General features: G+C 42.9%; 1 protein-coding gene across 1 annotated transcript in view; it reads left to right on the top strand.

The window, feature by feature from the left end:
* IGF2R (insulin like growth factor 2 receptor) overlaps window positions 1–26,335 on the top strand; it is a 358,657-nt gene that overhangs the window by 305,995 nt on the left and 26,327 nt on the right. The window contains exons 41-45 of the mRNA XM_033935794.1: window positions 2,136–2,272; window positions 4,111–4,225; window positions 4,986–5,132; window positions 11,558–11,742; window positions 16,494–16,683. Of these exons, the coding sequence (XP_033791685.1) occupies window positions 2,136–2,272; window positions 4,111–4,225; window positions 4,986–5,132; window positions 11,558–11,742; window positions 16,494–16,683 (774 nt within the window). The remainder of the gene's footprint in view (window positions 1–2,135; window positions 2,273–4,110; window positions 4,226–4,985; window positions 5,133–11,557; window positions 11,743–16,493; window positions 16,684–26,335) is intronic.

The raw sequence follows: 26,335 nt of genomic DNA, 5'->3' as shown, positions 1-26,335 counted from the left end.
AATGAATATGCATTAGAGAGATTTGCATATAATGGAGGTGACAGGCGTGCAAATCTGCCCCATGCATATTCATTAGGGCTATCCCAAAAACCCAACTGGCCTGGTGGTCCTCCAGGACAGGGTTGGGAACCACTGGCCTAGAAAACATGGGTTTTCCCTTCTTCTTCAATTCAGTTTCAGGGAGAAACCTGCCTCTTCTGATATTTCCTACTTAGTTCACTCCAACTCGGTAGTCTTTGATTCATTCCAATCTGCAATGATTTGCCTTCTCCGTTGCTTTTTCTCAGGCTGCGTCTTTCTCAGCCTGTTTGTTATCTTCTAGATGTCTCCAGGAAACTAGCCACTTAACAATGTTTCTTTCACAAGTGATATAGATTCTTTATCTTCATGTTCCACATTCCTACATAGTGGAATTGCTTATGGATTATTTTCTTCTTTTATTTGATTTTAGTCTCGAGTCTTTATCTCTCAAACTTCTTTTCCGTGCTATTGCATTTTTTAGTCAAGGGTCTCCTCTGGTTTCTAGATTCATGACAGGGGTTTTTCATGTCAAACAAACCCCTGTTTTTTCCTTTTATAGCCCTTTTCACTTGGTTTTCAGGTTTCTGGTAGGTTGTGCCCCTGTGAAACCTCCTCTGCAGTCTCCTCATGTCGTCTGGGAATTTACTGTAGTTCTTTCCAGTTTGTTTAAGGCTACCATTTCAATCAATGGCCACAGACCCTCTTTAGCTTCTTGCCTAGAAAGTAGTTTTCCTTACTGCTCTCACCTCTGCCAGGAGGGTCGGTGAGTTCCAAATATTTGTAGCAGATTCATCCTTCACATTTTTTATCATGATCAGGTGGTTCTGCGTACACCTCCAAAGTTTCTTCTACAAGTTGTTACTTTTGACCTCATTCTCCTTCTGGAGAACCTGTTTGTATACTTTGAACTGTACATGGGATTTGACTTGCTACTTTGACCGGACAAAGCCACAACAATCTTCTCCCTAACTTTTCTTTTAATCCACTCAAGTTAGGGTATCCTGTATTCAAGGGAACGATTTCCGCTGGGCTGGCTGCCTGCATCTCGTTCTGCTATGCTTAGACTGGGCTGGCATGAGAAAGTCATGTCACAGCCTACAGAGTTAGAGCTCTGGCAGCTTTGTTGCTTTCCTTAGATCTACACCTTTGAGGAACTCGGTAAAGCTGCCACCTGGTGCTCAGTTCATACCTTCACTTCTCACTACTGTCTGGATTTTTTTCTCCAGACAGGATAGGCACTTCGGCCAATCTGTATTTCAATATATATATATTTTTATCTTTGGCCAACTCTCCCACCATCCCATCTCTGTTAGCTTGGAGATCACCCATCAGTGAGAATATGCTGCCTGCTTGTCCTGGGATAAAGCAAAGTTACTTACCGTAACAGGCAGATATTCTCACAACCCACCTACCTCCCCGGGTTGACTTCTTAGCTGGCATATCTTAACTAGGGGACCACGCGCCCTCATCGGGTGGGAAGGCACTCGCACATGCGCGGTTCGGGCTATCGCAAATTTTGAATTCTTAAAGTGGTGATGCACTTTTAAAGTAGTCCATACTGGGGCTCCGTCGGTAACATCACCCATCAGTGAGAATATCTGCCTGCTGTCCCTGGATAACAGCTGTTACGGTAAATAACTGTACTTTTTGAGAGCACAGTCTCTAATTTGGATTACACTTTGAAGCTGCATTACTAAGTTTAATAAAATCTTTATGCTTTATTTTAGCTTTTCTTGTTTTCTCTCTTGCATGTGTTTAAATATTGTAATTTGGGATATGTATTTATTGTGTTTGTGACCGCTTTGTTCTATGTAGGTAAAGTGAAATAAAAATATGTATATTAATCTTAAATTTCTATTTCTTTTCTACAAGGTCAGCTTCCATGGAGAGAACTTTTGCATGAATCTATAACATGTATGGGTCACTCAAATGATCAGCCTTAAAATGGGTAATGAGGATCATTCAGGGGCAGTGTGAGTCATGTAGGTGTGGTCATACTGGAAGCTGGCCAGTGGGAGATGAAATAACAGTTTGAGGGACGGGGAAAAGGAGTAGAATAAAAATAGTAAAACATTTATTTGTGTTGAAACTTGTTTGTGTTTAATTTATTACAGATATTATTTGAATCTTTGTCAGGGAGTATCTGAAGGACCAACAGGCTGTCCAAAAAGTGCTAGTATTTGCAGAAAAGTGAAAAGTGGCAGTGTTCAGGTTTTGGGACAGGTCTACACACAGAAGATGAAAGTGACAGGTAATGTGGGCTACTTTTCTGACTTCCCATGAGTTCCATTATTTCTTCCTTCCGTTGGTAGAGAACAGAATACTCTGTTTTGCTTATTTTAGATCAAAATATATCATGTACAATTGAAGGTTCAGGTACAAAGTCCTTTATTCAAAATTCTGAAAACCAAAATTTGACACGAACTGGAAGCAATCAGTTTCCCCAACATGACACATGCTGAAACCAACGCAGGTGCATGCTTTTCTCCTGATCTCAGCTCAGTTGAGGTTAGAGGGCTCGAAAGTGCTGAAGAAGAGCTGCAGATTCCACTCAGGGTGGCAGTGAAAAGCAGAAAAGGAAGCATTTATTTCTGTTAATGTACAGAAAGTTGAAGCATTGAAGCTTGATTATGTGTCTGTACAATGGTTGACTAAAGAATATGGTGTGGGCAATTATTATGTGGACTTGAGATGGATTAGCTTATGTATTTTTCTTTGTAGATATAGATTGTATTTGTTCTTAGCTAATACTTTCTTTTCTGTACAAGATTAATTCTTGACACTGTATATTTAAAATTGATAAATAATAATTTTTTAAAAAATTGAATATGGTGTGGGAACAACCATATATGACTTAAAGAAGCAGATAAGTTGTTGAAGTTTTACAGTGAGAGTGATGATTAGAAATTAATGGAAATCAGAAAAACACTGCATAGGACAAAAACGAAGATTTAGGACAAAAAAAAAACGAAGATTTAGATCATTTGCTGATTGAGTAGGTTTGGCATAGAAGGCATGAATGAATGTAGGCCATTGACTTGTTTGATGGTAATGCAGCAAACCAAAAATTACCATCAAGAACTAAACATTGATGGTGAGTGTGAATATTCAGAAGGTTGGTCGCTGAAATTTAAGAAGCGCCATGGTGTTAAATATCTCAAACTCTGCGGTGAAAAAGTTTCTGCTGATTATGTGGCAGCAGAAAATTAAATTGATGAATTTGCTAAGATGATATCTGGAAACTTTGGTCCTGAACAAATTTACAATTCTGATGAAACAGCTCTCTACTGATGCTATGTTCCTAGAAAAACACTTCAAAAGACACGTAAAAAAGCAGTGATTGTCAATAGGTTCTCATAACGGGGGCCTGCAAGCACTGAAAGCCCAATGCACAACTTACAAAAAATAATAAATTTATAATGTAAAAGAGGTGTGCCCTCAGTGTGAGGAGTTAGTGATATGGAGAAGAATCCCCAGCGCTTAACTGGACTGGTCAGTGAGCTTAATAAACTCACCACACCTGCACACCATGTATGCAATGAATAATAAGTGTGAAACACACATGTGTTAAATCAATTTAAATTCTTAATGATTTCAAGTACTGCTAGTGCAATGAACATGCAGTGAACCCACTATGAGAACCCCCCAGGAGAAAATGACTCCAAACTTAGCTTTTGAATGTAGGTCCAGGTAGCCTTGAATAACTCGAGGCATTTTTGTAGTTCATAACATCCCCACTGTAGATCCAACCAAGCCCAGCGTCTGGGACTCGAAGTGTCCCTTCCTAAGGGACCCAAAGCAGACCCAAAAAATCAAATTTAATCCAAACAATTCAAAAACTGCTGTCAGAGTGGCAGTGAGGCACAGAAAGTCTTTTAATTAAAATAAATTTTACTTAGAATGATGATAAATTTACCAGTTGTTTTCAGTGCTCTTAAAAATAGAAAAGACAAAGCAGGAGTCATATTTTTGTTGCATATTTGTTTGTGGAACTAGTTGATACAGCTGTTTTTTTTAACATTGCAGATTAAGCAAATGTTATATATAGTGGAGTACTAAATGTTTGTTAACATTTTGGCTTTCTTTCAGGTGATGCAGTAATAGTTAGTTATTCAAATGGATTTTTATGTGGCAAAGGAAAGAAAGCATCTACCATTATAGAACTGCAATGTGCAAAGACATTTGGCAAACCTGTTCTCCAAAGGTAAATATAAACTATAATTGCAAACTAAATTATACAGTTGGGATATACTGTATACCACTTCTAAAACAAATGCAGTATGGATATTGGTGCCTCTGATGTATGCTAAGGTATGTGACAATTTAAATATAGAGGTATGACTCTAGTTTAGAAATATTTTGTGGAACTCAGATATTCATATTTAAAATTTACTGGACTTGACCCAGAGTTTCTAGTTTGGGGAACTTGCTTAGGTGTTTGCAAGTTTCTTTCTGTTCCTAGACTTGGATCAAGATTAGAGTGAGGACAGAAGAGAAATCTAATAGTTTTTGTGGTGGTGAAGTGCAGGGAAGTGGGATGTGTGGGAAAGAAAGAAGAATTTAGTGGGAAAAAATAAGTTATGAAAGGACTGGAAGAAGTATACCTCTTATGTTCTTGTACATAAACACCTTACACTGGAAGCACAAGGGAAAGAAGAGCTTACAGAATTAGTTGACATAATCTTAAAAACGGCAGCAGTACACACAGGTTTAAACCTCTAAAGAACTGGAGCCCAAGAAAACTCAGATTCCATAAACTTTTTGCTTTGAAGATTTTTTTTTAGAAAGGATTTTGGTCCTGGAGTGGCTGCTAGGCACTTTGGCTGCAGTTTCTGTGACTTGGGTGAAGGGTATGGAAGAAGGTGCATGCTGTCTTACAAAGGCCATTTTGAAACTTTTCTTTTTGGTTATTTTGCTTTTATTGTCCATATTTGATATTGATCTCCTTGTGTGTGTATATGTAGTATCGATGAACAGAACTGTGAGTACCATGTGCTTTGGGAAACACGAGCAGCTTGTGTGGTGAAACCCCAGTCAGTTGAGATGGTAAATGGAACTATCTTCAATACAAGAAGTGGCAAAAATTTCACTTTGGGAGACATTTATTTCAAGTAAGTGGAATAATGCTTTCTTAGACTAACACTAGAATTGAGCTTAACCTGAGCTTTTCTTTTTAAATTTTTTTTCCTGTTTTGGGAATTTTTCACCTGTACTTATACCCCTTTCATGTTCATTGTTTAGCCCCATTTGGAGCATCATGATCTATTTGTTGTTGTGGAAAAATAAATAAAAAAATCATTGATCCTATATTGAAAATTTAATTGTAGTTATATATTTATGTCTTATATCTCTTTTAAATTAGGTTTCGTTCCAATACACATCCGGGGGGTGGGGGATACCACATATATATTTGATGTATGTTTACATTTCTGAGTTATACAAGGTTGGGGGTAATGATGTCTTTTAATTTCTGTAGTTCAAAAGTGCTTTGTAATGGTTTGATATGTTTCAGATGTATATATTTATTGCACTGTTCATATTGGAAAATAATAAAATTTATTAAAAAAAAAAAAAGAAAGAAAATTTAATTGTAGATCCTCACAAAGGAAAATACTGATCTTGTGTTCAAAAATCCCAGCATTAGTTCTCTTGGATAGCTGTTTTCTTATTTTCTCAAACATTTAAAAAAGATTTATTAATATTTTTGCTAGATACTATTACTGTTTCCCCTTCTGATTACTACTTTATATGCTACTACTGAAATCTTCTGAAGTGCTACCAGCACTGTTTACAAATATATGGGGCTTAGTATCTAGTCAAGACAAACATTCCTGACAAACCAATGCCTATAAGAATTGGTGACGGGACAAAAGTGCGCCGGACAAAGGCGCGCTGACATTACAGAGCAGACAATTGAGTGCAAGACTCCAGCACTGCCCTAAAGAGCTATGACAGGGTGTGGGGGGACTCCCCCCCCCACTTTACTTAATAGTGTTTGCGCTAATGTTTACGCTGCTTTTTGGGGGTGTAACCCCCCACATTATACAGAAAAAGTTAAGTTTCCTCTATAATGGGGGGTTCCAACCCCCCAAACTCCCCCCCTCCAATGGCAGCGTGAACACTATTAAGTAAACTGGGGGGGGGTTCCTCCCTCAAACACCCCTCTGGAGCTCTTTAAAATAAACTTTTACAGTGGCACACTGGAGTCTTATGCTCAATTGTCTGCTTTGTAATCCTGAGCTTCTGTTGACACCTGCGGCCAGGACCCCTATGGACCATCAAGTGTGCGTGATTTCTTTTTCTAGTCAAGCCCATCAAGTGGCCGAGATTGTCAAAAAACACTGGCACGTTTTGGACCACTATGCAGTATTCAAGGAAGCCCCTTGCATAGCCTTCTCCCGTCCTAAGAATTTAAAGGACCTATTATCCACCAATAGTCGGGACCGTTCTGGGGGCAATCATAAGTCCTGTGGCCACTGTGACATGTGTAATCTGTCTCTGCCTATCTCATGTTGGCAACACCCCCGCACTCAACGCATATACCAACTAAGGGATCACACCTCGTGTGACTCTGAAAGGGTGATTTATGTCATCTTCTGCCCTTGTGCTTTGATCTACGTTGGACGTACCATTAGAAGGATTAGAACTAGACTGCAGGAACATAAGAGCAGGATTCATACTGTCACCCATGCTGCGCCCCTGGTCCCTCATTGTGTAGAACATGTACACCAGTTTGCTGATTTATCATGGTATGTTTTCGAACAACTACCCAGGGATTTTAGGGGCGACAAACAGGCTCAATTGAATCTCCGAGAACAATTCTGGATCTTTCAATTACAGTCCATTCACCCTAACGGGTTGAATGAGAGCGTTGAATGGCATACTATAATCTAGCCTTAATCTAGTTTTCCTCAGTATGGTTAGCTCCCCTTTGTTTCCCTCTCTTTAGTGCCTTCTAGGTTACGATTGGTGTATGCGTGTGTGTGCATGTGTGATTGGTGGATGTTTGTATGACGTTGCTTGCTGTCTGCTTTTTAGCGTGAGTGCATTCCTCTCCGGCCGCCCCACCCTCCAGCCGACCCCACTTTTCTCAGTGGTATTCATGGGTTCCTGAAGAAGGGTTTGTCCCCGAAACCAGCCTGGTTGAACCTGGTATCCTGATGCGCTTCAATTTTGTGCCTCAGAGATGTGTTCCTTCCTCATTTTTCAGCTAAGTCTACCTTGTTTTGTTGTTTGACTTTGCGCTGGGGTTTTGGCTGGCAGGGTTCATTTAGGGGCCGCTCGGGTTTCACTTGTTATTCACCTTAGTTGATTCACTTGTTTTGATTTGTGAATTTTTCCATTTTGATTTATTGCACACTTTGGGTGCTCAGTGATGGTGTGCGGGTGGGGGTATACTACTTCTACCTGATCTGTGAAGCATTATCCATGCCAGTCTTTACGTGGCTTGTGTGGTGTGCACAGTTTTGACTCTAAGTGCCCCCTTTGTGAACCTGTTTTGACTATTTCTGCCTTTTTTGTTGTATCTTGCTTTGTAATGTTGGCATGCCTTTGTCCTGCGCTTTTATGACTGTGAACCATAAGAATATATTTAATATTAAAAAGTGGTTAAGATGTAAAAGAAACCTCAAAATAGTGAGTGCTGTATAAAAGCTGGGATTGAATATGGCTAGAAAAGAAGCATATTGCACCTACTCAGGAAGTCTGCTCTAGACACAGAAGGCAGCAAAGAGTCAGACTTCAGCAGTGGTGAAGAAATACAGATCAGAGTAACTTTAAGAGATGTCAAGGAAAGGTGTAGGCAGGACATCAGCAGTCCTTTTAAGTCCCCTGCACACTCCATGCTGCTGCACCCTGCCAGGTCCATGACAACAGTAAAATAGATGCTTCCGCACTGGCTGCAGGACTGTTAAGCCTTTGCACTCAATCTGCTGCTATGTCCTGCCCCTCCCTCCAGAAATGGGATCCACGAGTAGAGAGGGCAGGACATGGCAGAAGCCTGAGCACAGATTGGGCCTGGTGGGATAACACTGTGGTGGCGATGGAAGGGGGGAAAGGAGAAATACTAGACAGTTTGGGGGTGGGAGGTAGATGGGTGAGAAGATGATCCACATGGAAGGGGAGCGGTAGAAACATGACAGTAGATAATGAATGGCCCATCCAGCCTTCCTCTCCATAGCATTCAATATCTCCTCTACTCCCTAAGAGATCCCAAATGCCTGTCCCATTCTGTCTTGCATTCAGATATAGTCTTCCTCTCCACCACCTCCACTGGGAGAGTATTTCACACATCTACCACCCTTGCTGTAAAGAAGTATTTTCTTACATTACTCCTGAGACATCTCCTTCTGGAATTTTCCTTCATTTGAAAAAGACTCACCTCATGTACATTAATATCATGAAGATATTTAAACGTCTCTATCAAATCCCCTGTTTCCTGTTTTTCTTCCAGAGTATACATGATTAAGTTCTCTAAGTCTGCTGCCATATGATTTATGGCAAAGATCTCTAACCAGTTTTATAGCAACCCTCTGGACCAACTCTACCTTATTTATATCCTTTTGAAGGTGTAGTCTCCAAAATTGTACACAGTATTTCAAATGGGGCCTCAACAGAGACTTACACAACAGCATTATCACCTTCCTTTTCTTTCTGGTCATTTTTCTCCTTATTCAACCAAGCATCTTCCTGGCTTTAACTGTCACCTTTTCTACCTGTTTTGCCACCCTTAGATCATCAGACACAATCACCCCAAGTCCCATTCTTCCATGCACAGAACTTCTTCGCCTCCTATACTATACCATGATCCTGGATTTTTGCAGTCCAAGTGCATAACCTTGCATTTTTTAACATTAAATCTTAGTTGCCAATTACCAGACCATTCTTCAAGCTTCACCAAATCCCGCCTCATGTTATCCACACCCTCTGTGGTGTCTACCCTATTACAGAGCTTGGTATAATCCGCAAGACAGTCCTTCTGCAATAGCACTCACAAAGAGCCAGCCCAAGAACCAGATCCCTGAGGCACTCCACTAACAACATCCTTTTCCATAATCCGCAAGACAGTCCTTCTGCAATAGCACTCACAAAGAGCCAGCCCAAGAACCAGATCCCTGAGGCACTCCACTAACAACATCCTTTTCTTCTGAGCAAACTTCATTTACCACTACCGTATGTCTCCTTCTATACCTAACCCTGGACACTGTATCTTGCTTTACCTAGTAAGATTTTCATATTTCTGTAGATTAAAGCACAAACTAGACAGTTGTGTCCCTGATTGCATGATCTCTTATGACTGTGTGACTTGACTGAAGACATGCCCTATGAATAAAATAGGCAGAGCAATGGAGCCCATTGACTAAATTGTTTGTTTTTTCTTTCAGAAGTTCAAGCATACGTTTAGACTCCAGACCCTTTTCTGATTATTGATCATTGTGCCATGTGTTACATGGATATTTACTTTGCTAGTGCTATGTTCTATGATGTTGTTTTCTTCTTCCTTTTGTATAATTGTATTTATTTGCAGATTTAAGTTCAGCCCTGACTCCATGACGGATGAAAGCAAGTTTAAGGCCTACTGGAGCTCTATGTTTGTTTGTGCCATGTAATCTCTGTGTTGTCTGTCTGTTTGGTTTGTGGGGTACCCCAGAAAACATACCATTGGCCATTTTTGGAGTTTTTATTCCCATTTTTTGCATTTTTGTTGTTTCCTAACTAAATTCCACAGCCAGTAGTCATAGTTACAGATAACAAAAAGAGACAATGTTTTTGTATGATTTCTTGCATAGCAAAATAAGCTTGTAAAGAATATACCCTTACAATTATCTCCCTCCTTTCTGTCCTCCCTCCAAATATCTGCTCATTTCTCTCCTATTCCATCCAAAATATGCTGCCTCTTATACAGCGCCTGCCTCCTCTCTCCCCCCTTTCCATCCAGTGTCTCCACACACACTCCCCTTCCATTAGTATTTCTCTCCTTTGACTCTCTTCCCTTCCATACAGTCTTTCCCCTTCCATCATTTCCCTCCTGTTTCTCCCCTCTTCCGTCCAGGCTTCTGTCTCCCTCCATCTATACATCTTATTCTTCCCTCCCCTTTCCATACAGCATCTCCTCTCTCTCCCCTTCCATCAATATTTCTCTCCTCTTTGTATCTCTCCCCTTCCATACAACATCTGCCCCCTCTCTCCTCCTTCACCTTCCATCCAGCATATCCCCTTTCACTTTCCCTGTTCCATCATCTCCCTCCTTTTTGTACCCCACCATCTAACATCTGCCCTCCCTCTCCCTTGTTCTATCTAGAATCTGTCTTTTCATTTCTATATAAAATCAGCCCCCTCTCTGCCCCATCCCACACCATTTCTACCAGCTTCTGCCCCCGCTTCTCCCACACCACTTCCACAAGTGCCAACCCCTCTCCCCCACCCCTCTTCCACCAGCATTTGCCCCCACCCCTTCCACATGTAACTGTCCCCCTTCCCTCCCACCCATCCCAAATCCACCAGCATATGCCCCCTAGCATCCCAACTGCTGCTACTGCTTTCCCAAAGCAACAGTGGCAAGCTGAAATAAACCAACTGCAGGACCTCCCATACATATCCACGACTGCAGGTTCTTCCCCAGAAGAAGGAATGACATCGGAGAGGGTGGTCCGGCAATCACAGCTGTGTATGGAAGGTCCTGCAGCTGGTTTGTTTGTTTTCTTCTGTATCTGCTTCTTTGGGAAAGCTGCAGCAGCAGCACAAGATGGGAGAGAGGTACCGGAGGATGAAAGTGCCTGTCCCAAGTCAGCTGCGCTGCCACACAGTTTAGAGGGAACATTAGAGAGGAAATATGGTACAAGTTCCGCAGTCTGCTCAGGAAGTCTTGTAGGGCTATTATTGGTTCGCAGGCCTTGCATTGAAGACCACTGGTCTATAGTGCAAGTTAATGGGCATTTCTACAAATGGAGTCTGAGTACAAGTCTGTACACCAGTGAGTTCAACGTTAGATGTGTGTGTGAGATTGGTGGGTTTGGGCTGGTGTGTGACAGAGTGGGATGTGAGTAATTAAGCATGGGATTTTTTATTCTTAAATTTTTATTAAGTTTTGCAGTCAAGACATTACACCATGCCTCTAATCCAGTTGATAATATGCATAGCCATAAGACAAAAGAATTGTTGTACTGGTTTAAACTTAAGGACCAAAGCTAAAACTAGGAGCACAGGAGTCACCTAGTAATTAGAATAGCAGGCTGTAAACCAGATAAACCAGAGTTCAAATCTTATTGACATTCCTTGTGGCCTTGAGCAAGTCACTGAACTCTCCATTGCACCAAAAGGCATGTCTACATTGTGAACAAACAGATGCACTGAAATAGATCATTTAAAACTCTATCACTCCTCTTCATATAGATGATATGCATGTAGATGAAATAATTGAAATTTATCCATGCAGGAAGTGCTGTTCTTAGATCAGGTTATCGCTGATTTTGTGAGATGAATTGTTTCTTACTCTGCGAAGAAAAAAAAGATTCAAATAGTTGTTCTTCTCTTCCAGGCATTACAATGCTTCTGGTGACAGAAGAGCGGATGGTGACCAATATATTTATGAAATTCATCTTTCTGGCACCTCAAATTCAGCAGTCAGGGCCTGCTTGGGAGCCAATGTTTGCCAGATTAAAACTAATGGTGAACTTTATAGACAAGTTGGCCTTTCAAGCAGTGTTAAGTATTTCATCCAAGGTGAGTCGACACTGGTCTTGTTCACCACAGTAAACAAGACATTTTTCTACTGTTTTTTTTCTTGGTTTTTATCCAGTTATATTCTCAAAGCAGTGCTCCAAGCAGTATGTCATTAAACTTTCTAGGGTAATTGTTTTCAGAATGATTTGCATTGCCCAAATGGAATCTGATTGGTTCATGCCACTTGTACATTGTTCCTGATAAGATTACCAGGTAGTCCAAATGAATGAATGGAAGTTGTAAAAGAAAAACCATTGTTAAGATCTTAAATGTAATCCATACAGAAACAGGAAGCAATTGTTCCTCCTTAAATGGTGGAGTTACCTGATCAAAGTGATGAGCAGAATAGTTCAGTTTAACAGCTAAAGACAGTATAAGCTGTAGTCTTCTTGAAGGCGTCAAAGGGAGACCTGCATAAGAGTATTCCTGGCAGAGTTCTGCGCTACTGCAAAATGTAGAATTCCTCAGGGATAACTACAATATTTGAAAAGGTGAAGTGGGGAAATATAAATAAAGTAGTGCCAAAAAACTCCAGGGATGCATAATTACCTGAGGTCTGCGCAGGATTTTGTATCAAGTCACACTCCATCTCCAAATTGTTAAGAGCAACTTCTTCAGGCAGCCTGCATGGGCTCTGCAGACTTCCCTCTACCGCAGTCCTGCCTTCGATAATGTTACTTCTTCTTTCTTCGGTGGGATCTTGGTAGAGGGAAGCCTGAGAGCCAGCAGCAGGCTGCCTTTGACTGTAATCGATGTTGCTGAGGTAGTTGACAATGGGGAAAGAGTGAGAGATGTTGGTTGAGGGGCGGGGCAATGGTGAGAGCTGTTCAGTTTCTCATTTTCTTGATTCTAGGATACTATATAAATTTGAATATAAACTGAAATTTTTTGTTCAAAAAAAAATAGGGGTTTTGGTTTTTATTCGAGCCTCTCATTTATTTATTTAAAACATTTATTACTCGCAATCATCCAACAATTCTGAGCGAATTAGAATCCAACATACATAATTAAAACAATGTCACAAACTACAAAAAGACATAAAAACAAATCATTTCATAAACTATAACAAACAATAATATTCATAACTCGGTCATTTACCAAAACAAACATACACAACACAATAAAAAAGATTAACTTAAATAATTCCTACTCAATCATGTACCAAAACATTTCTGGAAAAGCAAAGTTTTAACCAATTTCCTGAACTGAAGTAAATTGATAGCATTCTGTATATCCAATGGTAATGCTTTCCACAATATTACACAGTTAATAAAGCACACCAAATGCCAACCAACTTTATTTGTTTAATAGATGGAACCTTTCAACTTCAGGTTGTAAAGCGCAGCGAGGATGATATATCTGCAGAAGAAAGCTAAGTAAAGTTGGACATTTGTCCTTCAACAGCTTAAAGATTACACAAACCATTTTAAACTCTATGTGATAAGCAATAGGCAGCCAATGAAGATCACACAAGATAGGTGTAATGTGGTCAAACTTAGACCCTCCCACATTCACACGAGTTGCCGCATTTTGAGCCAACTATAATGCTTGAATCATGTACTTTGGCAGGCCCAAATAAGAGAATTACAGTAATCAAACATAGGTGTCAACATTGCCCCAATAACCGTTCAAAAATTCTCCACTGACACTAGCAAATGAAGTCTAAAAAAGACCTTGGAAATTACCATCAACTTGTGGCTTAAAAGAAAGCATTAAATCCAATACAACTCAAAGATATTTACACTGACTTTACACTGGAATCACTGTATTGAATCACTGTATTATCCAGCACAATCTCTGATGGAAATAAATGTGGATGCCTTTCACGACCATTACACGTAATTTCGGTCTTTCCAATGTTCAATTTCAACTTACTTTTTGTCAACCAATCTTTGATCGCACACAAACAATTCTCGATCTGCAATTGGACATCAGATATCGAGTCTCTCACTGGTATTATAAACTGAATATCATCGGCGTAGAGACGGAAAGTTACTCCTAGGGATTTCAATATGTGATATAGCGCTAGTAAATAGATATTAAATAGGACAGCTGATAAAGCTGACCTTTGGGGTACTCCACTTCCAAGGGTAGCCCAATCTAACCTACTTCTACACAAAAAGCAAGGTTTGACAAGAAAGAATTAAACCAATTCAACACTTTACCACCAGTACCCAAAGAAAATAGATGGGCCATTAAAATTTGATGGTTGACTGTATCAAAATCTGAAGATATATCCAAAAAATCATGAAAAACCATTCGCCACAATCTAGACCTTTGCGCCTTAAATCAAGAATAAATACTAGCAATAACTCGGTGGAATGTTTAGACCCAAACTGGCAATCATCTAAGATGGAATTTTTCTCTAGAAAATCCTGTAATTGAGAGAGCACAATCTTTTCCAAAATTTTAGCCAGATGACTCAAAGAAAGGATGGAAATGTTCTAACTTACTACCATCCAAATGATTTTTCATCATTGACTGTACTATTTCTTTATTCAAGGTTTCAGTGACATTACTTTCCTGTAAAGAACGTGACACTAAAGTCAAGATAGAGGGTACAGTAGCCTCTTTCATTGTAGAGAATACTCCTGACGGGCACGGATCTAATGAACAAGTAGACTTATTCAAATTCTGTAAAACCATGAAAACCTGTTGCTCAGAAACTGTCTCAAACTCTGTCCATAAGCATTTATGGGAAACAGACAGCTCTACATCAACACTTCATCTCAATTCAGACAATATATTTTGGACTTTAGCAACAAAAAAACTGCAAAAAATTATTACCAGAAAATCTCCAGTGTTAGTTTGTGAAGCAGAGTTAGTTAATTTCTTCACAATCTTAAATAGGTGTCTAGAAGAATTTGTTGCATCCCCAACCTTTTTTTCAAATTAAAGCTTCTTAGTATCTAGCATCGCTTTTTGGACATCTCTAGACATCCCTGATATACCAACAAAGAATCAGAATTAGGTTCCTTCCTCCATCTGCATTCTTTTTGTCTCAGAATTTGCTCAATGCCACCCAGGGACCGGCATTTTTCTTCAACCTCACCTTATTTTCCCTCAGTAGTTCTCATTACCATTTCCTCCAACCCCCTCACAGCAACCGATATTTCTTTGAGAGCCCACTCCCCCTGACTCTGATGCCAATGTCGCAGCAGCCAACATTTCCCGTCTCCAACCTCCTCACAGCAACAAACATTTCTTTCCAACCCCTCTCCCAAATTCAGTGCCACTGCCACTGCCCCAGCAACCAACATCCCACGATCATCCTATAATCAGCTCTTCACTTACCAGCACACACTGAAAATGTTATGTGCTGACTGGATTGGAACAGGGCCTTGAGCATCTGCACAAGTTCTTAGGTTTGCCGACTTCCAATCTCTCTGAGACTCTCAGAGAGGGTGAGAGCTGGCAAGCCTTTGAGCATGCGCAGATGCACAAGGCCCCGTTCCAATTCAGTCATCACATAATTTTTTCATTGTGTGCTGGGGAAGCAAGTGCTGTTAAGTGACGAGCTGATTATAGCATGATTTTTTTTGGGAGGGGGGAGAATGTTGGTTGCGGTGGTGTCAGAGTCAGGAGATTTTTGTAAAGAAATGTTGGTAGCTGCGAGAGGGTTGGAGGCAGGAAATGTTGGCTGCTGTTCTGGTTTCAGCGTCAGGGGGACCCCAGGGGAGGGGGAAAGGAGGGAGAGAAGAGAAAGAAGAATGTTGCTGGTCTGGGGGAGGGGAGACCATAGAGATAACAGAAGAGTAGGGCCAGACAGACCCTGAGGAGACATCATACCTATTTTTAAACAAAGTCGAGGTGTTTTGAGGCAGATAGAGGTTTTTATTTTCAAATCAGGAAATCCCGGTTTATACTCAAGTTAACAGTTCCCCCCTCCCTTTTTGGGGGGGAAACTATTATCTCAGTTTATACTCGGATAGGTTTATATTTGAGTATAGATGGTATAATTTTTAAAGACATCCTTGATTAATGACTTTGATCTATGACTAATCTATCTTGCTTGAATTTAATTTTCGTTTCATTTTTACCATTTGCATTCTCAATAAGTTCCATAAATCCGCTATGTGCGTTTTAAAGAAGACATACGAGGTACTTCTTGTTTCAAACCTGGTACCTGATGGCTTCTTTGGGTGCTCCATTATAGTTTTTGTAGTGAGATATGGTGAATATTTCTATATTCACTCTTCCCAAACATCTTATTTTCTGTGCTCCTCTCATATATCCTTTTAGTCATTTTTTTCCAAAGCTGAAGAGTCCTAGTTTTGTCTTCTCAAACAAAGAAATTAATCTATACTGCCAGTTGTCTTTTAGCCTCTTTCTGTATATGTGCTCTCCACACAATTATTTTTATGTTGGTTTTCTAACAGTAAGGAAAACAGTACAATGTCCTCTGTGAAAGTTTATGCCTTTCTTGAACAGAGATTTGATGCACTCTGCAGCATCGCCCATTATTTTTCATGTTCAGCCTTTGTAAAAATATCACTAGCAGAGAAGCAGCATGTGAGAATTCACCCTTGTTACCTTGAATAACCTAATCCCTCATTTCTTCAAAGTATCAAAAGGCATTGTAGTTAAAAAGTGCTCCTTGCAATTAATGTGTTACAAGATCTAGGTAATAAGCAGCCTTGCCTGAAAGGGGTCTGAAAGGCTGTTCTTTTAAAACATGCAGACTTGCCCGAGTATGTGCAGTTGGTGTGGTTAAGCAATATGTTGTTGATGACCTTTTTCTTTTTCTTCAGATGATGATCTGGATGTTGTATTTTCCTCCTCTTCAAAATGTGGCAAGGATGAGTTAAAATCAAACGTCTCATCAACCATCTTCTTCCACTGTGATGAAATGGCAGGGGAGGGCATCCCAACATTCCTGCATGAGACTGCAGATTGCCAGTACCTGTTCTCCTGGTATACGTCTGCAGTCTGCCCATTGGTGTACGGTGCCCCCTTTCTTCTTTTTAATCCTGCTGCTTTTATCTTAATTTTAGCCCTTTGAATAGATACATCCAGGGTGGGTGGGAGGAGGGAGAGATTACATTACTACTTTAAATAGGGAAAGGTTATTGAAAGAATCTATGTATTTATGTTTTAGTTATTGGATGTTTACACTCATGCGTTTTCACACTATTATTTTTTGGCACATGTTATAGAATAGTTCCTAACACTTGTATATGTAAATGCTAATTAGTAGAACCAATCATTCTATAACTTATGCACAAAATTGGCGCCTTTCTAGTGCAACAGACACTCCATTCCTGAACCTGTGGATAGTCAATCCATTCTCGCAAGAATTCTTGTAGGGAGCTTAATTACTACTCTTCTGGGCTGTCCTCCAGTTCCTCAATTGTCTCTCTATAAGCAAAATGGTAAGAACCTGTCTTTATGCTTGTGCTTCTTTTCAATTAAATTTGGTCTTTTTGCTAACCGTTTGCGAGGCCTTTCAGTGCTGCAGAGGATCCCACTCTTGGGACAACTCTTGACTGCGGAAGAACACAGACTCTGAGATCGGGGGTCAACTTCCAAGGGGCAGACAGCTTTGCATTGCACCCACTTGGGCAATCTGCACTAACTATTCAGGGGCTCAAGGAGCATTCCCTTTGGAGCAGGGCTTGCCCCAGGTTCGTCCGCAGTGGATTTGAGTGCAGGCTGAATGGCTCTGTGATGGTTTTTCCAGAATGGGGCCAACTTCTTTCCTCAGTCCAGACTATAGACTTGTGGAGGAAGAGGAGGTTTTCTCTGTAAACTGTTTGCAGCTTTCACACTTAACAGCTCCCAGCACACAGCATGACAAACAAAATCGGGGTGAGTGGAGGGGCTGTTAGAAATGTCTTTAAAATTGATTTTGGGGGGGTTCTAGGGTTAGAACTAGGGTCCCTCACCTCTAAAATCGCTAATTTTTAGTCCCCAGGGTAGCTCTCCCGGGCCGTTTTTGGCACTAAAATTGCTGCTGCTGTAGCCATATTGGATTTCCTGATTTGAAAATAAAAACCTCTATCTGCCTCAAAACACCTCGACTTTGTTTAAAAATAGGTATGATGTCTCCTCAGGCCAGGGTACCTTGGATTCATGCCAGATTTGCAGTAGATGGCCATCTGAGGATCGTTCTTGTTCCACATGTTATACAGCACATCGGGGGGCCGGGAGCCACTAGCTTAGCCTCCTCTGGTTTCCCAAGGGGGGGGGGGTAGTTACCAGTTGGTCTGAGGGCCAGGATAAAAGTCCATATTTGAACCAGGGAGTAGCACAAGTGCATATCCAGAGATGCGCAACCGTGACATGACTTCAAAATCCCAGAAAGGAGCTTGTAAGTGTCCACAGGGACCATCTGGACATCCTGTTCAGGGGTTTTCCCCTGAATTCATCAATAAGATGTTTGAAGCTTGCATGATTAACAAGGGCCGTATGGAACCCTCAGGAATCGCGGTCCTGCTGGCACCAGGGGTTCCTCCCCCAGCACAATTCCCCAGCAATAGTGCTATGGAAAAGATGGGGAAGTTTAGTCTGAGGAAGACTGGGATGAAATGGGCCTTTAGTCTTTACTGCTCCATCTCTTAGGGGGGCTATATCTGGATCTGGTGAAAGCCCCTTATCTCTGGGAGGACCCAACTGTGCACAAGCTATTTAAGCCTTCAGTGCTTTTGAAAGTGATCATGGAATCCCTCCAGGAATTAAAGATAGAGACTCCACAGTCTTCTGTTGAATAGTTCTTGTTTATGAGTAGCACAAATGCACAGACCTCCTATTTTTCCTCTCATCAAGACATTACCAAAATGCTCACAGACAATTGAGGATCCATCTAGAGGCCAAAGCCATGGTAAAGCTCCATCCAATGGATGCAGAATTTAACCAGCTCTTTGTTCCTCCAAAAGTGGATTCACTGGTGGCAAAGGATACTAAGTGTACCTCCTTTCCCAGTGAAGGCAGCGTGTTAGTAAAGGATGCCTAGGCCTGCAGGCTTTAATGGCCCAGGCTTTTCACTCCAAGTTACACCACAATCCTGAGGCTATTGTCAGGTGGGATCTCCGCTTTTTTAATGACTGAATGGATTATGTAGCTAGTGCTCTGTATGCCTTTTTCAGAGTCATGAGCAAAATGTCTGCTTATTCCATTTCCACCCACAAGATGCTATGGATCAGACAGTAGGTGGGAGATTCCGCCTCTATGGCGACATTGAGTAAATTATCATTTAAGGGACATTTACTCTTTGGGAAAGGTCTGGATGATCTTATGGTCAGCGTGCAGGATCGCAAGCCAAAGTCTTTACTGGACAGCATACCTCGATTCCCTAGGGGGTCAGGTCATGGCAATTTTCAAGCCTCCAGATGATATTACTAGGTCTTGGGAGACCTTTCAAAGCTCCAGACAAAAATTTTTTTGGGGGGGGACAGGTACCCCCAATCTTTAGGATCCCGCTCAGCTACAACTTCCAAGAAGCAGTTATGACGCCAAGCCATCAGCTGAGCTTCCACACATCAGTGGGAGGTTATTGGCCTATTGGAGAGTGTGGGTGGAGATCACCACAGATAAGAACATAAGAATAGCCTTACTGGGTCAAACCAATGGGCCATCAAGCCCAGTAGCCCGTTCTCATGGTGGCCAATCCAGATCATACATTCCTACGATAAGGAATTTTGACCTTTGTTGAGTAGTGCTTGTTCTCTCCCTCTCCCTCCCCCCTCCCTATTCCACCTGAACTTACAGCACTGTTATAAATATAATCTGTTATCTTCATCTTATCGTAACTTTACGTTGCTATTTATCCCCAACAGGTCCTGTCGGACATTACCTACTAAAATGTACATATTACATTTTCGCTCAGCAAATTGTATTTCTATACTATTGCCTCCTGAGGTCTCTGATCTCTGTATTTCCTCTGAATATCTACTTATTGTATTTCGCTGAATGTCCAGCACTCTTGATTGTAAACCGCCTAGAAGTCGCAAGATTGTGGCGGTATAGAAGAATAAAGTTATTATTATTATTATTATTCTTACAAACATTTTAGAACTCAATTGAAAACTTAACTTTTTTCAAAGTACCTGGTGAATTAATTTGTTTGTCATTTTATTATTACCGTATTTTCGCGGATATAACGCGCGCGTTATACGTGATTTTACGTACCGCGCATACCCCTCGCGCGTTATATGCCTGAGCGCGGTATACAAAAGTTTTTAAACATAGTTCCCACCCCGCCCGACGCCCGATTCACCCCCCCAGCAGGACCGCTCGCACCCCCACCCCGAACGACCGCTCGCACGCGCTCCCACCCGCACCCGCATCCACGATCGGAGCAAGAGGGAGCCCAAGCCCTCTTGCCCGGCCGACTCCCCGACGTCCGATACATCCCCCCCCCGGCAGGACCACTCGCACCCTCACCCCGAAGGACCGCCGACACCCCAACAATATCGGGCCAGGAGGGAGCCCAAACCCTCCTGGCCACGGCGACCCCCTAACCCCACCCCGCACTACATTACGGGCAGGAGGGATCCCAGGCCCTCCTGCCCTCGACGCAAACCCCCCTCCCTCCAACGACCGCCCCCACCCAAGAACCTCCGCCCGTCCCCCAGCCGACCCGCGACCCCCCTGGCCGACCCCCACGACACCCCCACCCGCCTTCCCCGTACCTTTGTGTAGTTGGGCCAGAAGGGAGCCCAAACCCTCCTGGCCACGGCGACCCCCTAACCCCACCCCGCACTACATTACGGGCAGGAGGGATCCCAGGCCCTCCTGCCCTCGACGCAAACCCCCCCCCCGACCCGCGACCCCCCTGGCCGACCCCCACGACCCCCCCACCCCCCTTCCCCGTACCTTTGGAAGTTGGCCGGACAGACGGGAGCCAAACCCGCCTGTCCGGCAGGCAGCCAACGAAGGAATGAGGCCGGATTGGCCCATCCGTCCTAAAGCTCCGCCTACTGGTGGGGCCTAAGGCGCGTGGGCCAATCAGAATAGGCCCTGGAGCCTTAGGTCCCACCTGGGGGCGCGGCCTGAGGCACATGGGCCAAACCCGACCATGTGTCTCAGGCCGCGCCCCCAGGTGGGACCTAAGGCTCCAGGGCCTATTCTGATTGGCCCACGCGCCTTAGGCCCCACCAGTAGGCGGAGCTTTAGGACGGATGGGCCAATCCGGCCTCATTCCTTCGTTGGCTGCCTGCCGGACAGGCGGGTTTGGCTCCCGTCTGTCCGGCCAACTTCCAAAGGTACGGGGAAGGGGGTGGGGGGGTCGTGGGGGTCGGCCAGGGGGGTCGCGGGTCGGCTGGGGGGGAGGGGGGTTTGCGTCGAGGGCAGGAGGGCCTGGGATCCCTCCTGCCCGTAATGTAGTGCGGGGTGGGGTTAGGGGGTCGCCGTGGCCAGGAGGGTTTGGGCTCCCTTCTTGTCCAACTACACAAAGGTACGGGGAAGGCGGGTGGGGGTGTCGTGGGGGTCGGCCAGGGGGGTCGCGGGTCGGCTGGGGGACGGGCGGAGGTTCTTGGGGGGGGGGCGGTCGTTGGGGGGAGGGGGTTTGCGTCGAGGGCAGGAGGGCCTGGGATCCCTCCTGCCCGTAATGTAGTGCGGGGTGGGGTTAGGGGGTCGCCGTGGCCAGGAGGGTTTGGGCTCCCTCCTGGCCCGATATTGTTGGGGAGTCGGCGGTCCTTCGGGGTGAGGGTGCGAGTGGTCCTGCCGGGGGGGGGGGATGTATCGGACGTCGGGGGGGGCATCAGGCTTTCAGGATGGGGACAGACCTTCAAGGGGGGACAGGACTTCAAGGGAGGACAGTGCACGGAAGTCAGGGGGGGTGAACGGAGAGTCGGGACAGCGCACGGAAAGTCAGGGCGGGCGAAAGGAGAGTCGGGCAGCATGCGCGTTATATGCCTGAGCGCGGTATAGAAAAGTTTTTGTACATATCATCGTGATTTCTGCGCGCTATACCCCTGTGCGCGTTTTACAATGGTGCGCGTTATATCCGCGAAAATACGGTAATCTTTTGTTAACCATGTTGAACTTACGGTTACATGGTTTATAAGTACGATGTTATGTCACTAGTACCTGGCCAAAACCCAAGGTGTAGCAATATTCCATGCTACCGATGCAGATCAAGCAGTGACTTTCCCCAAGTCTTTCTCAATAACTTACTATGGACTTTTCCTCCAGGTACTGGACATTATACAGTAGGTGTTCTTGTAAGCTCTACTTAGCAGGGACCGTCTCTTAAATGTGTTGTTGTTGTGGCTTCCGCTGCACTTTCCCTCTGCCGCAGTCTGTCATGGACCGAAACAGGGTGGTGCGGCAGAGGAAAAGTGCAGTGGAGGCTGTGGGCAGCCTGTTAAAATCACTGCAGGGCCGATGATCCTCTGCAGACCGTAATTACTTTTTAAAGTTAGACCAAGAAGGCCTGAGGGACACCGGACAAGGGTAGAAACAAGGGGAAGCATGCCAGCCTTCAAGAGCCCCTTAAAGCTGTGGGACCAAGGGCAACTGCCCTGTTCAGCTTAAAGACTCTTGTTAAAGTACATGGGGGGGAGGGGGATATGCCAGACTAAGAGTTGGGGGGAGGTGAAAGGGGCGAAATAATGGGCCTAGAAACAGGAGAGGGAGAGAGATAATGGATAATGGGATGGAAGGAGGGAAAAGAAAGGGAGAGAAGTTGGACCCAAGGGGTAGTATGGCGAGAGGGGGTATAGAGATACTGGATAGAAGGATAATTGGGAAGAGAAAAGGAGAGGTAGTGGGAAAGGAGGGAGAGAAATGCTGGATGAAAGGGAAGTTGAGAAAAGGAAAAATGATGGATCTGGGGATGGTGGGATCCATCGCTGCAGCAACTATTTCATTCTTTAGGCTGCCAGCAGCATGAGTGAAATAAACACACAGCCTTCCACAGCCCGGAAGCTTTCCCTCTGCTACTTTCTGTCTTTGCTTAAGCGCGAAGCAGTAGCAGAGGGAAAGCTTCCGGGCCACCAAAGACAGTATGTTTACTTCATTCACGCTATCGGCGGCCCAAAGAGTAGAAGAATAGCTGCCTTATTGGATCCAATGGAGGAGAGGAACACAGGGGGGTCACTGGGGGATCGCGGGGGGGGGGGGGAGTGGTCATCAGATAAATGCTGGACGCTGGGGATGGGGAGGAAATAATGAAGCTCCCTACACAAGAATTCTCTTGAGATGGGATTGACTACTCACAGGTTCAGTAATGGAGTGTCTGTCTACTAGAAAGAAAAGGTAATCTTTCCATGTTTAAGCACCAATTTATAGAATTGCCGTTTGTTTGTACTTGTAGCAGTGGAGAGTTAAATGTTTGTGTTGACCCTTGAGATTAAATTACTGGAAAGAAAAAATAATTTCACTCAGTTACAATGCAATGGAAATAACATAGCAGTCTAGACTCTGTTTTGAATGACATTAGCAGGCAATTTCACAATACATTACGTGATGATTCTCCAGTGAGAATACAAATTCAGCTTCATATTCTCCCTGGAATAATGGTGTAACATTGATTTTTAACTAACAACCAAGCAGACATGAGCTGGATGTGTCATAGGAGCAGCACAGATGCCTAAAAGAACCTGCTATTACACATAACAGGCACAATGAGCGTTTGTGTGTATATACCTAGACTTAGGCATCAATCAAATTAACAATTTAAATTGACCTTAACTCAGCATTTAATGTGATTATATATAAATGCACACTTGTATATGGCCATTCATTTGAGGATGGGCTGGGGAGGACTTCGACGGCTAGGATGGTTTAGATGGGCTGAAGTGAGCTTTGATGGAGACTCCAGTAGATGGAACCTAAGGACAGTACTGGGCAGAATTCTAGGTTTCTGGCCCAGAAATATCTAAGAAAAAGAACAATTTAAATTAAATCATTAATTTATAGAGAGTGTATGGTTGGGCAGACTGGATGCACCATTCGAGTCTTTATCTGCCATCATTTACTATGTTACTATGTTAAAACACCCTTTGTGCAGAAAGTACAGCAGGGCAATTTACAATGCTTTTTAAAAACAACCCCAATCATCAAATAATTAGAGACAGTTACATTACATACAAGAGAAAGAAAGAAATAAAAAGAAAATAAAGGAGGAAGAATAGGACAGACTGCACCACACTTTCCAAACTTTTTATTCACAATGTTTCATTTTAGAAACTGACAATTCATGTAGCCCCAGCAACATAATAGAAACAGAGAAAATTAAAGGCAGATAAAGGCCATATGGCCTATCCATACCTATTATCCCTTCCTCTTCACTAGAAATCCAATGTACTTGTCCCAGGCTTTCTTGAATTCAGATACAGTTGTCATCTTCACTACCCCTACCAGGAAGCCGTTCAACAAATTCACCAGTCTTTCCACAAAGAAGTATTTTGTGAGGTTATTTCTGAGTCTGTCCCCTTTACTTTCATCCTATGCTCCTTCATTCCAGAACTTCTTTTCATTTGACAGAGACTGACCACCTCTGCATTTATGCCATGGATATATTTAAACATCTCTGTCAAAGCCCCAGTTTGTGTTCCTTAAAAATTTGTGCAAAACATAAATCTGCACTTTTAAAAATATTATTATATGTATTTAGCAAGCTTGAGATGACTAGGCCTTTATTTTAAAAGTATATTCCTGTCTAAATAGTTAAATTGTATACATGTTTAAATAGCAATTTTCGGAAAGCCACTGTTTATAGGTGGAGATTGTTAAGATGCAGAGACTTCAAGGGTATGTGGCTAGAAGGTGCCAAAAATTAACACTTACATAAGAACATAAGAAAAGCCTTCACCGGATCAGACCGAGGTCCATCCAGTCCGGTGATCCGCACACGCGGCGGCCCATTTAGGTGCTCCTGATTGGAGACCCAGATATACCGTAGCCCTCAATATGATTTGCAAGAAGGTGTGCATCCAACTTGCACTTGAATCCCAGAACAGTAATCTCTGTCACAACATCCTCCGGGAGAGCATTCCAAATTCCCAGCACTCGCTGTGTGAAAAAGAACTTCCTGACATTCGTCCTGAACCTGCTGCCTCTCAGTTTCAGTCTGTGACCTCTTGTCCGTGTCACCTCCGAAAAAGTTAGTAAAGCTTCTTCTTGGTCCATTTTATCAAATCCTTTTATTAATTTAAAAGTCTCTATTAGATCCCCTCTCAGTCTTCTCTGCTCGAGGGTAAACAGTCCCAATTTCATAAGGCGCTCTTTGTAGCTCAAATTCTCCAATCCCTTGACAAGATTCGTGGCTCTCCTCTGTACCCTCTCCAGCAGAGTTATCTCTTTCTTAAGGTATGGAGACCAGTGTTGTACACAGTACTCCAATTGCGGTCTAACCATTGCTCTATAAAGTGGCATTATTACATCTTCCGATCTACTCGTGATCCCCTTCTTAATCATGCCCAACATCCGGTTTGCTTTCTTCGCCGCTGCCACGCATTGTGCCGAAGGCTTTAGGGTTCTGTCAATCAGTACCACCAAATCTCTTTCTTGTTCGCATTTTGCTAATGTCGCCCCCAGCATCTTATATTCGTGTTCTTTGTTTTTTTTTTCCTAGATGCATCACCTTGCATTTGTTTATGTTAAAATTCATCTGCCACTTTGATGCCCATGCATTTAACACTTGCATTCCTCTTCCTATGTAAAGAATATATATGTCTGTTTAAAAAAAAAAAAAAAAGACAGACTCCTTGTTTGTTTTTTTATGGGCTCAGAGGCATGCAGTTGCTTTTTTTTAAGGCTCATTTCTCCTAGTGCTTGACATGACAGATTAAAAAAGTAATTCTCCATACTGCCCTGTTTCTGCCTCCAAATGAAATAAGTCAAAAATGAATTTTCTGGCAGCACTTTTACATATAAGTTTGTAAAATGTGGCAGCTACGTGTAAAAGTTGCAAACTTTTCACTTCCATGGGTAGGTAAAAAAGAAAATGCCGAGTTGGTGCCATTCTTTTGTGTGCACATTTAAATAATGTAAAATGGCTGCTTTTGCTGTATGTGTCAACCAATGTACATGTGTTCTTTCACATGTTTATATGTAATTTCTAGAAGGTTCAGCATTTGGAAGAACCTTTTGTAATATATAGGGGAGCTGAAATATGCTGATCTGGACATTTCACTTTCAATATCTACAGACTGTCTGAAATAAAGGGCATAGGTTTGCAAGTTGTGATGCAGCTTCTTTAACTTCTGTAGCACTGTTACTGAGTTATTCGGTCAGCCTGCCTCTCTTTAAGTCAGTGGTTATCAACTTGTATATCATCCAAAAATTTGACAGCAAAATTGTGCTTTCCTTAACAACCATATGCGTGGCAGGTTGGGGGAGAGCTAACAACTCAAAAGTCAGATGCTTGAAATCTTCGTAACTAGTTCTTACTTCTGACACCAGCCCCAAATGGAATAGTTGCAGGCCTCCAGTCTAGGGTTGCCAGGTTTTCCAATCAGAAAATCCAGACCCCCTAGACCTGCTACCAGGCCCGCCTAGTTCCACCCATCCCCACCCTTAATGCCCTAATCCTGCCCCAAGGCCCGCCCTAGCCCAGCCCCACCCCCGCTGCCTGCTCTTGTCGGGCAGGAAGTCCACGCATGTGCAGATGTCGCGCGATAATGTCATCACATGGCATCCGCACATG

Source organism: Geotrypetes seraphini, chromosome 3 (genome assembly GCF_902459505.1).
Source record: "Geotrypetes seraphini chromosome 3, aGeoSer1.1, whole genome shotgun sequence".
Lineage (NCBI taxonomy): Eukaryota > Metazoa > Chordata > Amphibia > Gymnophiona > Dermophiidae > Geotrypetes > Geotrypetes seraphini.
This window is presented reverse-complemented; position numbering and strand designations above follow the sequence as displayed.